This window comes from Leucoraja erinacea, chromosome 22 (genome assembly GCF_028641065.1).
Source record: "Leucoraja erinacea ecotype New England chromosome 22, Leri_hhj_1, whole genome shotgun sequence".
In the NCBI taxonomy this organism is placed as follows: domain Eukaryota; kingdom Metazoa; phylum Chordata; class Chondrichthyes; order Rajiformes; family Rajidae; genus Leucoraja; species Leucoraja erinaceus.
Window position 1 is genome coordinate 23,835,304 of NC_073398.1, and position 15,559 is coordinate 23,850,862.

Below are 15,559 nucleotides of genomic sequence, written 5' to 3' on the forward strand. Positions count from 1 at the left end.
CCGCCACCTCAGGGAGGAAATAGTGAACTCGTACCTGACAGGAGATTAAAGAACGCTCTGACACAATGAGATGAAAATGTCTGGCTCTTAGAAATCAGAGGAAGAGAAGCTGGGCAGAATTTCTGTTATCTTCTAAACATGACAGCTGAACACGGTTACACTGTTCTCAGTGAGTTGTTTGAAATTATTCCTTCCACGCACTAGTCCGGCTAACAAGGAACGAGCATCTTGGGAACTGGTGGAGGGAACCTGCTTTGCGTTCAATTTTTGAAACACTCAGGCAAATAACGGCAAACCTCAAAGAGAAAAGGAGCTAGAGAATATTACTTTGGCTCCCGGGGAAAGAGGAGAACAACAAATATTGTTGAATCTGTGCCTGAGGTTGAAGGGAGAAATAAATCAGAGGGAAAGGGACATGGGTGTCTTACTGTTAGGGGTCACTGTGAAATGGATCTGAAACTAAAGCAGATTTGGGAAATAACAATTCCGCATTTAGAACGGGCCTTGGCTTGGTACAGTGACTAGAGACTTACTGGAAACATTCATGGCCACATTAGTGTGACCACCAGAAAAATCTGTGTCAAGGCAGGTGAAGGCACAAATGATGTAGTTCAGTACGGATGTGTCTGATAACCAAATCCCCATCACACCTGAATTTTGAATGCAGGATTTCACATGAAGGCTCATTACAAAAGGATTAAACAAGCGGTGAACATGGTAGAAATGTCCATGACTGAACGTGTCCCGAATACCTTGCGTATGACAAATCCATGTCAACAGTCACCAGCATGCGTAGGCCCTCCTCACTGAAGAAGAGGCTGTTTCCACTGGACATTTTCCTGGATGGTTTGCCGCCACTCATCACCAAAAACCTTGCAGGGTCTGTTGGACCTAAGAATGAAAGTAAGTCCGGATTGGTTAGGTTTGATTTGCCAAAAATGTTTCAAAGTGGCTGCCACATCAGTTGGCTAATATAAACCCAAAGTGGATTACAGCCTTAAATATGATGCAGACATGTATTCTCTTGACATCTTAGAGGTTTCTGAACTGTTAACCTGTGAATAGTCCTTCAGAGAAACATAAAGCTCAATGTAATCTTAATGGATCGGCCCTAACCTCCTCCTTTGCTCACTCTCGACAAAGTTCACAGCCTGACATTTCAAGCCAACCAATAATTATATTCATTGAACACTGCAGTAACGGCAGATGTTCCTAATGCTCACTGGTTGCATTTGCCTCACCTCACTGTGTCAACGTTTGTGGGTTTAGGGCCTAATTCCAACATCAGACACTCTGCTAAAGTACCGTGGAAAGACAGGGATTCCTGACCCCGGCTCCTTTAACAATCATGACTAATAACTGAACCACCAGCGACAACTCCTGTGCCTGTCACACATGCTCATAAAAACTTTGACTGAACTGCCAGCATATGTTGAAGCAAAATCGACAATGAAGCCCCTTACAAATGAAAATATTTATTTTCTTATGTTGAATGTTATAAATGTACAGCGCTGACAGACAGGGAATGCCTAGCTAGTCTATCTTGATGGAACAGTGTCCAGAGCATTCGAACGAGTCGAACCTTACACACTGCCCAGGTCCTGCTCACATTATGAAGCTGCAGCTTCCAAACTGGCTGGGTGTTAGTTTTGAGCTGATCGTCACTGCCCCCTACTGATGGTGGAGGAGACTGCATTTCACTAATACCCCCACCAGCCACAGGCAAGCATGGAAACAAACGGGTGGGGATTTCTGCTCGATGATCCTTGATTTTTACAATGAATGTGTTCAATGTGTGACCGGAAGCAATTGAAGGAAAATCCTACACCCATTGACAGCTTTTATCCCACCCTTCGCCCACCCTCAACATCACCCGCCCAGCAATCCCTAATCCCATTACTGCCCAGATCCACCACACTACGCAACAACTGCCCACATCCTGCATCCCCCTCACCTCACCATCCCCCCCACATCCATCATCCCCATTCACAGCTGCAAACACCACCCTTGCCCACATATGCTCCATGACCACCCACACCCACATCTAATCATGCCCACCACCTCCTTCATTCCCCTCCACATCTGCCCATCTCCATCTGCATCCCACACCCTACCATTGTCCACACCTACTACCCCCACCCCCACCCAGCACTTCCCACTGTACCAACAAATCAAAAATCCCCTCCACCACAAGGGTAGACACACATTCACTGGTTCCCACCCACATCCTGATTTTGGACATATTCTCCCATTCAGTGTCAATTATCCTGGAAATTACGTGTCATTCAGATTTTTACGCAAAAGGGTGAACAGACTGACTGTTTCCATTCTCCGTAGATAGAGTCAATGTTGTTCGCTCACTTAACAACCAGGCCTCACCAACCCTACAATCATTACCCTGTACTACTACTATAATTTACCTAGTACGAACCCACTATAATTTTTTCCAACCTACCTTTAAAATCTCCCTTCAGGAAGTCTGGATTTTTTGGAGCTGATTTTGCAGGTGGGCCCGGAAATACCTGGCATCCAAATGCAGGGGTTCCAACCGACAGGCAACTACCGTGAAACCGGTAAAAAAAAAAACAGAAAGGAATAAAATGAAAAAAAAGAAAAAAAAAAACAAAAAAAACAAACAAAAAAAACCAAAAAAAAAAAAAAAAAACAAAAAAAAAAAAAAAAAAAAAGGAAAAAAGAAAAAAAAAAAAAAAAAAAAACAATAAAAAAAAAAAAAAGAGGAGGAAAAAAAAAAATGAAAAAAAAAAATAAAAATAGAGTGAAAGCACAAGGTGGAAAGGACAAAAAAAAGAGAGAGGGATAGGGGGTATGTTAAAGGGAGAAAAAAAAAAAAAAGAAAAAAAAAAAAAAAGGAAAAAAAAAAAAAAAAAAAATTTAAAAGAAAAAAAAAAAATAAATAAAAAAAAAAATAAAAAAAAAAAAAGGAAAAAAAAAAAAAAGGAAAAACGCCTAAAAAAAAAAAAGAAACAAAAACAAAAAAAAAAATAAAAAGAACAGTGTCCAAAAATTGTGAAATGGATCTGAAACTAAAGCAGATTTGGGAAATAACAATTCCGCATTTAGAACGGGCCTTGGCTTGGTACAGTGACTAGAGACTTACTGGAAACATTCATGGCCACATTAGTGTGACCACCAGAAAAATCTGTGTCAAGGCAGGTGAAGGCACAAATGATGTAGTTCAGTACGGATGTGTCTGATAACCAAATCCCCATCACACCTGAATTTTGAATGCAGGATTTCACATGAAGGCTCATTACAAAAGGATTAAACAAGCGGTGAACATGGTAGAAATGTCCATGACTGAACGTGTCCCGAATACCTTGCGTATGACAAATCCATGTCAACAGTCACCAGCATGCGTAGGCCCTCCTCACTGAAGAAGAGGCTGTTTCCACTGGACATTAGACCACATTTCCTGGATGGTTTGCCGCCACTCATCACCAAAAACCTTGCAGGGTCTGTTGGACCTAAGAATGAAAGTAAGTCCGGATTGGTTAGGTTTGATTTGCCAAAAATGTTTCAAAGTGGCTGCCACATCAGTTGGCTAATATAAACCCAAAGTGGATTACAGCCTTAAATATGATGCAGAGATGTATTCTCTTGACATCTTAGAGGTTTCTGAACTGTTAACCTGTGAATAGTCCTTCAGAGAAACATAAAGCTCAATGTAATCTTAATGGATCGGCCCTAACCTCCTCCTTTGCTCACTCTCGACAAAGTTCACAGCCTGACATTTCAAGCCAACCAATAATTATATTCATTAAACACTGCAGTAACGGCAGATGTTCCTAATGCTCACTGGTTGCATCTGCCTCACCTCACTGTGTCAACGTTTGTGGGTTTAGGGCCTAATTCCAACATCAGACACTCTGCTAAAGTACCGTGGAAAGACAGGGATTCCTGACCCCGGCTCCTTTAACAATCATGACTAATAACTGAACCACCAGCGACAACTCCTGTGCCTGTCACACATGCTCATAAAACTTTGACTGAACTGCCAGCATATGTTGAAACAAAATCGACAATGAAGCCCCTTACAAATGAAAATATTTATTTTCTTATGTTGAATGTTATAAATGTACAGCGCTGACAGACAGGGAACGCCTAGCTAGTCTATCTTGATGCAACAGTGTCCAGAGCATTCGAACGAGTCGAACCGTACACACTGCCCAGGTCCTGCTCACATTATGAAGCTCCAGCTTCCAAACTGGCTGGGTGTTAGTTTTGAGCTGATCGTCACTGCCCCCTACTGATGGTGGAGGGGACTGCATTTCACTAATACCCCCACCAGCCACAGGCAAGCATGGAAACAAACGGGTGGGGATTTCTGCTCGATGATCCTTGATTTTTACAGTGAATGTGTTCACTGTGTGACCGGAAGCAATTGAAGGAAAATCCTACACCCATTGACAGCTTCTATCCCACCCTTCCCCCACCCTCAACATCACCCGCCCAGCAATCCCTAATCCCATTACTGCCCAGATCCACCACACTACGCAACAACTGCCCACATCCTGCATCTCCCTCCCCTCTGCCCACATCCATCATCCCCATTCACTGCTGCAAACACCACCCTTGCCCACATGTGCTCCATGACCACCCACACCCACATCTAATCATGCCCACCACCTCCTTCATCCCCCTCCACATCTGCCCATCTCCATCTGCATCCCACACCCTACCATTGTCCACACCTACTACCCCCACCCCCACCCAGCACTTCCCACTGTACCACACAAATCAAATCCCCTCCACCACATGTAGACACACATTCACTGGTTCCCACCCACATCCTGATTTTGGACATATTCTCCATTCAGTGTCAATTATCCTGGAAATTACGTGTCATTCAGATTTTTACGCAAAATGGTAGAACAGACTGACTGTTTCCATTCTCCGTAGATAGAGTCAATCTGTTTGATCGCTTTAACCCAGGCCTCACCAACCTACAATCATTTTATACTACCTGTACTACTATAATTTTACCTAGTACGAACCCACTATAATTTTTTCCAACCTACCTTTAAAATCTCCCTTCAGGAAGTCTGGATTTTTGGAGCTGATTTTGCAGGTGGGCCCGGAATACCTGGCATCACAAATGCAGTGGGTTCCACCGACGCAACTACCGTGACCGTTACACATCTCCTCACACTGGGGCCCGATGTAAACATTATCAATGGCCCAGGTCACTGGCTGAGAACCTAGCCTGTAGAAGCCCTGGTACCAGCGAAACCGCACTGACCTGTGGAAACAAGCAGTAATATTTCCATGGCATGAGCTAAAGAAAAGAAGATTTCAAACAAGCTGTAAATGTTGAGGAAAGCCCCAAGTGCTGGAGGAACTCTGCATATGTGAAGGGTAAGAATCCTCCTCCTTCAGACCTCCATCCTGGTCTTTCCAGTCTGAAGAAGGGCCAACCCGAAACAACATGTCCTTTTCCCATCTTCACTACCCCAGGTACTTCTACGGTTTTCGTGGACGGATAAGTTCACCAGACTGATTCCTGGGATGTCAGGACTTTCATATGAAGAAAGACTGGATAGACTCGGTTTGTACTCGCTAGAATTTAGAAGATTGAGGGGGGATCTTATAGATACTTACAAAATTCTTAAGGGGTTGGACAGGCTAGATGCAGGAAGATTGTTCCCGATGTTGGGGAAGTCCAGAACAAGGGGTCACAGTTTAAGGATAAGGGGGAAATATTTTAGGACCGAGATGAGGAAAACATTTTTCACACAGTGAGTGGTGAATCTCTGGAATTCTCTGCCACAGAAGGTAGTTGAGGCCAGTTCATTGGCTATATTTAAGAGGGAGTTAGATGTGGCCCTTGTGGCTAAAGGGATCAGGGGGTTTGGAGAGAAGGCCGGTGCACGATACTGAGTTGGATGATCAGCCATGATCATATTGAATGGCGGTGCAGGCTCGAAGGGCCGAATGGCCTACTCCTGCACCTATTTTCTATGTTTCTATGTTTCTATGTTTCACCAACCTGGAGTGTACCAGCATAAATTAATTACTAAACCATGTTTATTGGGTAATAAAAAAGAAACTGCAGATGCTGGTTTATATCAAAGATAGTCACAAAATGCTGGAGTAACTCAGCAGGTCAAGCAGCATCTCTAGAAAAAATCGATAGATGACGTTTCAGATCCGGACTGAAAAAGCCTAATGGGCCTGTCCCACTTAGGCTATTTTTTAGGCGACTACAGGCAACTAGGCTGTTGCGACATGGTCGCTGGGGTGTCACCAGTATGATCTCCTCGGTCGCCCAAAGAGTCGTACTTTTTTTCTGGTCACCGCTGGATTTTGAAATGTTCAAAACTTTTCGGCGACAGTAGGCGCCCATGTGCTCGACGCCAACGATCGTAATCTAACGTAGGTTGTTGCCAGGATGACGTAGGTTGTCGCTGGTGCTGACTTCGGTGAATTCCATTGGCGACTACCTACGTCAACCGGTGACAAATACTGGCGACTGAATTGTCTTAATTTGTCCAATTGTCGCCGACAGGGTCGTACCTTATCGTAGCTTGTCGCGGGTGGACGTAGGTTGTCGTAGGTGGACCTCCTAATGGGTCGGCAGTAGCTTGCCGTAGCTTGGCATCGACTAGGTGGTAGGTTGTTGTAGACATTGTCGTGTGGGGGTCCAGTTGCCAATTTCTTGGCGACCTGCTACGACCATGACAGTCGTCGGAAGTCGAAGAAAAAATCGCCTGTGGAACAGGCCCATAAAGAAGTCTGGAAAGTCTGAAGAAGGGTCCCAAACTGAAACGTCATCTATCCACTTTCTCCAGAGTTGTTGCCTGACCTGCTGAGTTACTCCAGCATCTCATGTTCATTGGGTATATTACAGTGGTAGTTCCATAGAAATCTACGCAGTGAACTGGCGACAGGGTCATGACCTGTTATGCATCTGTACCTCTGCCACAAGAAGAAATTAAATGTGATGAGCATCAAATTGGACGAAGAGGAAATAGCCGCAATTGGTCAGGACCGCCAAAGTCTGACTGTTTAGAAGGGTATCAGATGAGGGGTGGGGAAGCAGAAAGCGCAATTGAATGAAAGGTGGGTCCAGACAAAATGGGAGTCGGGAATTATTGCACCTTCTCAGGCCACAGCCTTCACTTGTTCAGGTGCAGCAGAGAATGGCAGTGCAACTGAGCTCCTGAGTTACACCAGGCCAGACCAGGCAAGGCTCAGCAAACTACTGATCATCAATGTGCAAATGGGACAGAGGCTACCGACTCTTTTGAATCACAAGATTACCAGTTTAAGTGTGCGGAAAGATTAAAAAAAGATTTAAATAAGCTTTAAAAAAAATTCTGAATTAGGAACTCACCCGCAAAGATGCAGCCTGCCAAAATGGATGACCTTCCTCTTCCAGCCGTGGGTGGTTCCAGCATAATAGGTGCTGCTGGGATGGAGCTCAGTTGAACAAAGTGAGCTGATGTGTCCACTGCTGTAGCAGAGAGGCAGGAGCAAGTGCCACGTGGCTCCAAAATCCCGTGAGAACTCCAATCTAATAGGGTCAGAAGCTGAACTATCTATGTTACATCCAACGTTGATCTGAAATTATAGAAAACACATTTATATTCTCTGTTTTAACTCAGTGATGCTATTACACATTGTTGCTGAAATGTAAGCATTTGGCCTAGGAAGGTTTTCATTTGAAGGGCAACAAGGTTTTGATTCAAAGACGATTTGGGAAATTCAAAATATTCTGAGGACATTCTAAATACATGCAGTCAATGTCCAAAAATTCTATGTTGCTAAAAAATAGGCAGGTACAGTAAACATAGAGAATTACCTGAAACTGAACGATGGTGTTCTCATTAACATCCAGATCACGTGTGGTGATGGAATGTTCCCCAACCATGTTTGACACGAAGACGATGGCAGAGTCTTCCTCCCTTGTTCAGAGACACAACATTAAAATAAAAATAACTGCACAGTAACTATGCAGTTAAATCCGCTTGCTAAGATCGGGTGTAAACATTGCAACACTGCAGCATTGCTTGGGAGCATTCAGAGGATTGCATATTGAAAGAGGCAATGCTATGATTGTTGTGTATGTCACTAAAAACATTTGTTAGGAGGAAAAGTGATTCTCAAATGAAAGAGCAGCCAGAGAAGCTGCCCTTCTCCACCAACGCCACCCGACTGTCTAGTCATCTTTTGAGATAATGTTCATTCCCAGGCATCTCTGGTGAGTGGATGCTGCTACATTGGAGACCATCTACAATTGGTACTCACTTCAATGATTGGAAAGAAGCTTCCTGATGAGAACTACGGTTTAGCTTAAGACTTGTTTTCCTGGTGATGTATAGCTCCTTTGTAAATAAAATGTAAGAAAAGGTGTGAGGTAAAAACATTAGAGCAAATCTTCAGGATGTTCCTAAAAGGATCTGCAGATGAGTTGACATGTACACGAGGATAATTAGTATATAATGCAGTAATGTAGTTTGCAACAGGAGCCTGACTACGCCTACGCCTATAGTCTAAACCTACATTGCCAAAGCCTATGAAGAGGTGTGATGCTGACACATTTCTGACAGGTTTCTGGTCATTTTGCCCTTGACGATGCATTCATCCCCTGATGGTTAATACAAAATTTTCCAATGCTTAAAAAAATATATATAAAAGAGATCATTTAGAAATCTGATATGTTGCCCAATAAAGCACATGTTGAGAAGGATACCTGGGGTATGTCTCAGGCCGCTCATGTTTCCAAGATACCAGGTGTGGGAGGAAACCGAAGATCTCGGAGAAAACCCACGCAGGTCACGGGGAGAATGTACAAATGTACAGACAGCACGCATAGTCAGGAACAAACCCGGGTCTCTGGCGCTGTAAGGCAGTAGCTCCACCGCTAGGCCACCATGATGCATGACAGAAGGAAATGTTGGGCCTTGGGAGCGGTTTGCTAAAAGAGGGAGGTTTTAAGAAGCATCCTTAAAGTGGAATAAGTGGCAGAGACGTGGAGACGTCAAGGATTCTTTGACTTTTTGATTAGTACAGGTTTCAGAGGTTATGGAGGGAAAGACAGGAGAAGGGGGTAAGGAGGGGGAGATAGATCAGCCATGTAGACTTGATGAACCGAATGGCCTAATTCTACTCCTATTCCTTATGATCTTATGACTTAAGAGCCTGGACATTAATCAAGAGAAATAAACACTTAATGTTAACACATATAGTCAGAGACCAATAACCAATGGACTGGAGAAGCTGTTATGCTTACGTGGTTCCCTTTAGTATAGACCAATAGGGAATAACCAGTAAAGTCGAACGACCAATGTTTCCACCCAGGATAGAAATAACCAGTTTCTTCCATCCTTTGGCCACAAACATTAGAACGAATTTCCAACAAAACTGTTTTTTTAAGCAAATGGTTAAAAGTTTTTCTCATTTAACAAGTTTACCCATCAATAATATCAGATCACATTTCCACAAAATGATAAGGCCAGATTTCTTTAAAAAAATCATTAACATGCAGCTTTAATCAAGCATTGTAGACATTACAGTAAAGGTAACTAATTGGTGCCTCATTGAACAATTATTGAAATGTTCATTTATGGAATTATTTCATCAATGGTCAAAATGAAAGTTGTTAGAGATTGAAGTGACACTGTTTGGCTATTTCCAACATCCCAATGTAACAAACTGTTTAATTGTAGAGGTGGGTCATGCAGACATTGGTTACAAAGTCACAGCTGCTATTAATATCCATTGTTGCCACGAGAAATGTGAAAGCATTTGCCAATTTTAATGCAACAAAGTTTACTATTCTTTGTATTTTCCATCTTTTGTGGAATTGCCTCAATATCAAACTCACCAATCTTACATTTCCACACAAATTAACTAAGACTGCATACACTAATATCTTTAAAAAAATCATTAACATGCAGCTGCGATTTACTTTTAATCAAGCATTGTAGACATTACAGTAAAGGTAACTAAAAAATTTAAAGAATTGGTGCCTCATTGAACAATTATTGAAATGTTCATTTCCATGGAATGCCAGGTATTTCACCATTGATGGAATGGTCAAAATGAAAGTTGTTATCAGTGTACAGATTGAGAGTGACACTTGTCCCCACAATTTATCACAGTGCTAAATAATTTAAGTTTCCTACTAAAAGTGTCTGCATAAGTGTAAACTTCGGACTCTACGTGAATGCATTACGTCAGTGTAACTTTCCAGCTGCATCAACCAATTTCCTAAGTCGCGCTAATAATGGCCTAGAGGAGGGCCTCCCTACTCCACCCGAGGACCCTTCTCGCAGCGGAGGACAATGCGGAGGCCCCCAGTTAAATCTACGCCCCGCACAGGGAGGAAGGCGACACAGAAAACCGACCGGCCCGGTTATCATTTCGGAGGACACAGCTCTCCCCACCGAAAAGGGGAGACGTTCGGTGCAAACGCATGATTATGAGGAGATATCTCCATTGTTCCTCTCCACACCCTTCTGTACCCTCTATATTCCATGAGAAGGATGTTGTAATGGGTGTAGGGGCACATTGGTGTTGCAAAATTTAAACAGGCTGTCCACATGCGAAGGCCAAAGGGCGAGGCTGAGGGTCTAAATGGGCAGATTGACCTGCAGGAATCTTTGTGCCCTGCAGTGAAATGTTACCAAGTTTGATCCCATCTTTTGTGGATTTCTGATTTTCGGTGCATTACTGGCTCAAGAAATGGAAACAGGATACAGTGGTTTACTGTTGGCATTGAGGTGTAATGGTACTGGGTGGATTGATTCAGTGAGCTCATCCTCTGCATCTGCATATTCAAGACTAACGGAGCGAGAACAGAAGAATTAAGTATATTAGAGATTTAATTCACAGCATAACATTATCCTTGTGTAGGAAGGAACTGCAGATGCTGGTTTAAACCGAAGATAGACACAAAATGCTGGAGTAACTCAGCGGGATGGGCAGCATCTCTGGGTGATGTTTCGGGACGAGACCCTTCTTCAGACTGTTACTCCAATATTTTGCGTCTATAACATTATCCTTGATCTATTCTTATACATAACACACACATGTCATATTGCACAGTTCAACAGAACTTCACAGATTCAGCTTTAATAAATAGAAGGTGGCAGAAATGATTTAATGAAAGCACAATGTAAATGAAATTCCAATGTGTTACCTTCGTTGTGAGGTTGCCAGAGGCGGAAACAGCACATGGGTGGCATTAAATCAGTATCATGCGACAAATTAACATTGGTCTGCCTATTTACCAGGCAAGCTAAATTTAGGGCCGACACCAGGTCACGAAAATTCAAAGTGGGAAGGGGACATTAATAAAGAGCACCTCTGTTGTCTGAAGAAAGTATAATTCATCCATCAAATGCCAGGTAATGCCACCATTGATGGAGTACTGCAGCAGAACAGAATGCGAGCGGTCGGGAGCACCTGAGCCAAAGAGACAGTGTTGGGATCAGTGTAATTCCCATCAGACCAATTCAGGACGAGGCTGAACCACAACCACATTGTTGCTAACCCACAATTTATCACAGAAATGGCAGGCGCTAATAAATTAATTTAAGTTTACAAAAATATCTACTAAAAGTCAGTCTGCATAAGTGTAATTAATCAGAGTTTAGAAACTCCACTGAGAGTTGTAAAAACTCACTAGATGCATGATTGACACAAACAGAATGCGACCTTTAGAACATTGCCAGGACGTGCTAATCAACTCCATCAGCTCACTCTCCAAGTCATTCACAGAATTAAATAGTTTATTTGAGCACATTGTCCGTTACAAACCAGAATGTCTTTAGAATCCCAACACTTTGCATAGCCAGGGCCAACTTCAGAAACCTTAGTGTGTCCGAGTCACTGAAACCTGACAGGGTGAAAAACAATTCCCCTCTTCCTTAACCAGATGGAATAACTGGCTTATATATCATTCCTGAGTAAAATAAATACAATGAAATAACATGCATAACATCGGGACTGGAGAATAAATTGAAAGGGGCAAATATATTAAAAAAACAGAAGCTAAATATAATACATCAGTAACTGATGGAAATGCTTTAGAATATTTCATATTGCAATTAAATTTAATACTAAAACGATGTAAATGCCATTCTGGATCTAGAAATACTACAAATCATTGAATTTCTGTTAATTCTTTATTTAAATGTAAATGCAAAATAACAAGGGACTAGCTTTGGGCTTGAAGCCTACACTGATGCTTTTAATTTAAATGTATGACCCACATTCTGACAATGAACGTTAGTAATATTTTACGGGCTCTGCATTAACCAGTTTCTGGAATAACTGTGCATATATATCTCCAAAGAAAGCAACTCCTTTTAAGCAGCGAGGAAAATATCCATTAATAAACTAATTTTGAAATCTGCATTCAAACTGAGTGCTTCCCTTTTTTAATCTAAATGGCGGCTGAGTATGTCTCTGTAACTCAGTTGTTAAATATTTAACTCATAAGATGAGATAATCCTTCTGTCATTTTAACATGCTGTCATGAGAAGTGCTTTAATATATTGACTTCAGAGACTTCTGATATTTTCAGATGTCTGTACCTCAGTGCAGAGTTGTGTTTGGATATTAAATCAGAGCTTTATATGTTCAGTACTCGTCCAGACACTCTTACTTTCTCTCTCCCTTCCTTCTCAGGTTATACACACTAAATCTTATGTATAATGATCTATGTGCTCTTAATCAAATTACCAGAAAATGCAAAGAGTTTTTATCAGATGATGTTACTCTGTCCAACCTCTCCAATGCCATATGTGATAGGAGAAGAATTAGACCATTTGGCCCATCAGGTCTACTCCGCCATTCAATCATGATCTATCTCTCCCTCCTAACCCAATTCTCCTGCCTTCTCCCCATAACCCCTGACACTCGTACTAATTAACTCGTACATGATTATTGGTCAGTCCAACTCCGACAGTTGCAGTTCGGCTGCACGGAATGGAACGAATGAATGGAAATTTACAACTTGATCATTTGGTGCCAATTGACCGCCGGGTCCCTTTGGCACTTTATAGCACAATGGATATTCTGCTGATCCTGACTGACCTTACTAAAGTGCACACTTGGAAGTTCCACATCTTCCTGGGGACCCATCAACAGCAAGTTACCTGCATTGGTTCCATATGATACCTGGCCACTAGCGGGTTACAGGGAAGCAACATGCACAAGCAGCACAACTGCCACAGTGCTCTAGTAAACAGGCAACACAATCAGAAAATTGGCCAGGTAAATTACCTTCCCTGCAAAAATACTTGGATTCTCCATGAGTTGCAACACTTATCCAAAATGGCCAATGGACCTCACTTGAAATAACATCTAACATCAAATATATATATTATTTTTGTTATATTTAAATGTTTGCCATTAATGTTACTTTTAGTCTCTGCAGCATGAGATGCAAGATAGCTTCTATACTCTGGAACTTTTAAGTCGGATATCTGTTCAATATTGTTTGCTTGGGTAAGATTTTTTTTTTTTTAAACAGACCTTTAGTGATGAACTTGAATGAGAATTGAATGTACAAGGTGCTTGTGCATTCCAGGTCCCGGGACACCAGCATCCGCAGCCCATCCTGCAAGAAATGAAGAGGATTAGAACCAATGTGGTTGTATGTTGTATAGAAAAACACACAGAAATGACCACAATGTGTTATTTAAATGAAGGCCAAGGGCATTTTACTTCCATAATTACTGTACAACTAATTGAACATGAACAGCCAAATGTCCATTTTGCAGTAAACAATTTAAAAGAAGTGTCCCTGACAACACACTGTGCTGTATATTAGAGTGTGAACAAAACAGTACTAAACCCGCACTTAGTATATTGTAGTTAGAGGATTAACAACATTTGCATGACATTAACATAACTTACAGGACAATTTGTTTGAAAATTGACTCAAGATACAGTGCAGTGCATAATAATTTTAGCATGACACACAGTGTGGCATGTTACTATATTAACACAGCACACAAAACGTTTAAATGAAGGAATTAAAATGCATATCATTTAGTATGTTACATTATTAACTGCATTATGTTGAACATTAACAACATAATTTGTCATAGTAAACATATTAGCATAATGAACAGCGTACTTTGTTAAAGTGTTAGCAGACCATAAACTGTGGTATAGGGGTGTATTAATGCAACAACATGCAGTGCTATACAGTAGTAATACACATTATGCAGTAATACACATTAAGAGCAATTACACAATTCTCAGTGCGTTGTATAAGAATATCACCACACCAAGTGCAAAATGTTGAAAACTATTAACCGAAGACACAGGCTATTGTATAAGGGTAGCAACAGAACACATAACAAAAGTAATGTCACTTCAAACTCACTCCCTGGATAGTGGGTAAGTGGAAGGAGCTGCCAGAGGAGGTAGTTGAGGCAGGTACATTAACAACATTTAACAGACATTCGGACAGGTACACGGATAGGAAAGGTTTAGAGGGACACAAGCCAAATGCGGGCAGGTGGGACTAGCATAGATGGGGCATATGGGTCGGCATGGACAAGCTGGGCGCAAGGGGCCTGTTTCCATGCTGTATGACTATGACTCTCAGAGCCACAAAACATTGTGTTTCAGGTTTCATGGATAAAGGCACCCAAGATTTTATTTAATATTGTACACCAGTACTATGGGGGGGGGGTCCATATAATCAATTCAGAAATGTTTAAAGAGGGATAGTGTCAGAGGCAGGCACGTGGCAGAGACAATAAACTAAAGGCCATTAGCTAAGAGAAAGATTGGACAAACTTAGATTGTTTTCTCCGTAGTGTCAGGTTGAGGGGAGACCGGATACAAGTATACAACATTATGAGAAGCATAGATATGGAGAACAGTCCATATATTTTCCTAAACCAAAAAATCGAGGGTGTTGCTTTAAGGTCAACCAGGGAGGGTTTAAAGGAGAAATGCTGTGCATATTTTTACATAGAAAATGGCGGGTGCCTAGAATGCACGGTCAGGGTGGTGGTGGAAACAGGCAGGATAGTGGCATTTAAGCATCTTTTAGATAGGCACACATATATACAGGGAATAGAGAGATATGGATCACTTGCAAGCAGAGAAGATTAGTTTAACTTAGCATCATGTTCGGCACAGACATCGTGGGCCTAAGGGCCTTTTCCTATCCTCAACTGTTCCACATTCTATTGTTTTATGTTTGTCCACGTCAGTCGAGTAGCTAAACTGAGCTGGTCCCACGTCTCTGCATCTGGCTCATGTTCCTCCAAACCTTTCCTATCCACGCAACTGCCTCAGTGTATTTTAAGTGTGATAATTGTACCCGTCTCTGCCACTTCCTCTGGCAGCTTGTTCCATGTATGCATCATTAGGGTCCCTCTCAATTTAAACTCCTGCCCAGGGAAAGGACTGTGGCTATTCATCTTATCAATGCCTCTCGTGCTTTTATATACCACTATAAGGTCATTCCTTAGTCTCCTATGCTCTGCAGAAAACAGCTTATTCGGCGGCTCGTTATAGCTCAACCCCTCCACACCTGGAAACATCCTCCTAAATCTGAAGAAGG

At 42.0% G+C, this 15,559-nt stretch overlaps 1 protein-coding gene across 1 annotated transcript in view; it reads right to left on the minus strand.

Moving 5' to 3' along the window:
- Positions 1 to 15,559, minus strand: part of reln (reelin) — a 253,257-nt gene that overhangs the window by 51,229 nt on the left and 186,469 nt on the right. The window contains exons 37-43 of the mRNA XM_055653596.1: positions 13,507 to 13,591; positions 11,309 to 11,430; positions 9,254 to 9,384; positions 7,823 to 7,925; positions 7,355 to 7,581; positions 5,040 to 5,260; positions 3,338 to 3,485 (exon numbers count right to left, since the gene is read on the minus strand). Coding sequence (XP_055509571.1) covers positions 3,338 to 3,485; positions 5,040 to 5,260; positions 7,355 to 7,581; positions 7,823 to 7,925; positions 9,254 to 9,384; positions 11,309 to 11,430; positions 13,507 to 13,591 — 1,037 coding nt within the window. The remainder of the gene's footprint in view (positions 1 to 3,337; positions 3,486 to 5,039; positions 5,261 to 7,354; positions 7,582 to 7,822; positions 7,926 to 9,253; positions 9,385 to 11,308; positions 11,431 to 13,506; positions 13,592 to 15,559) is intronic.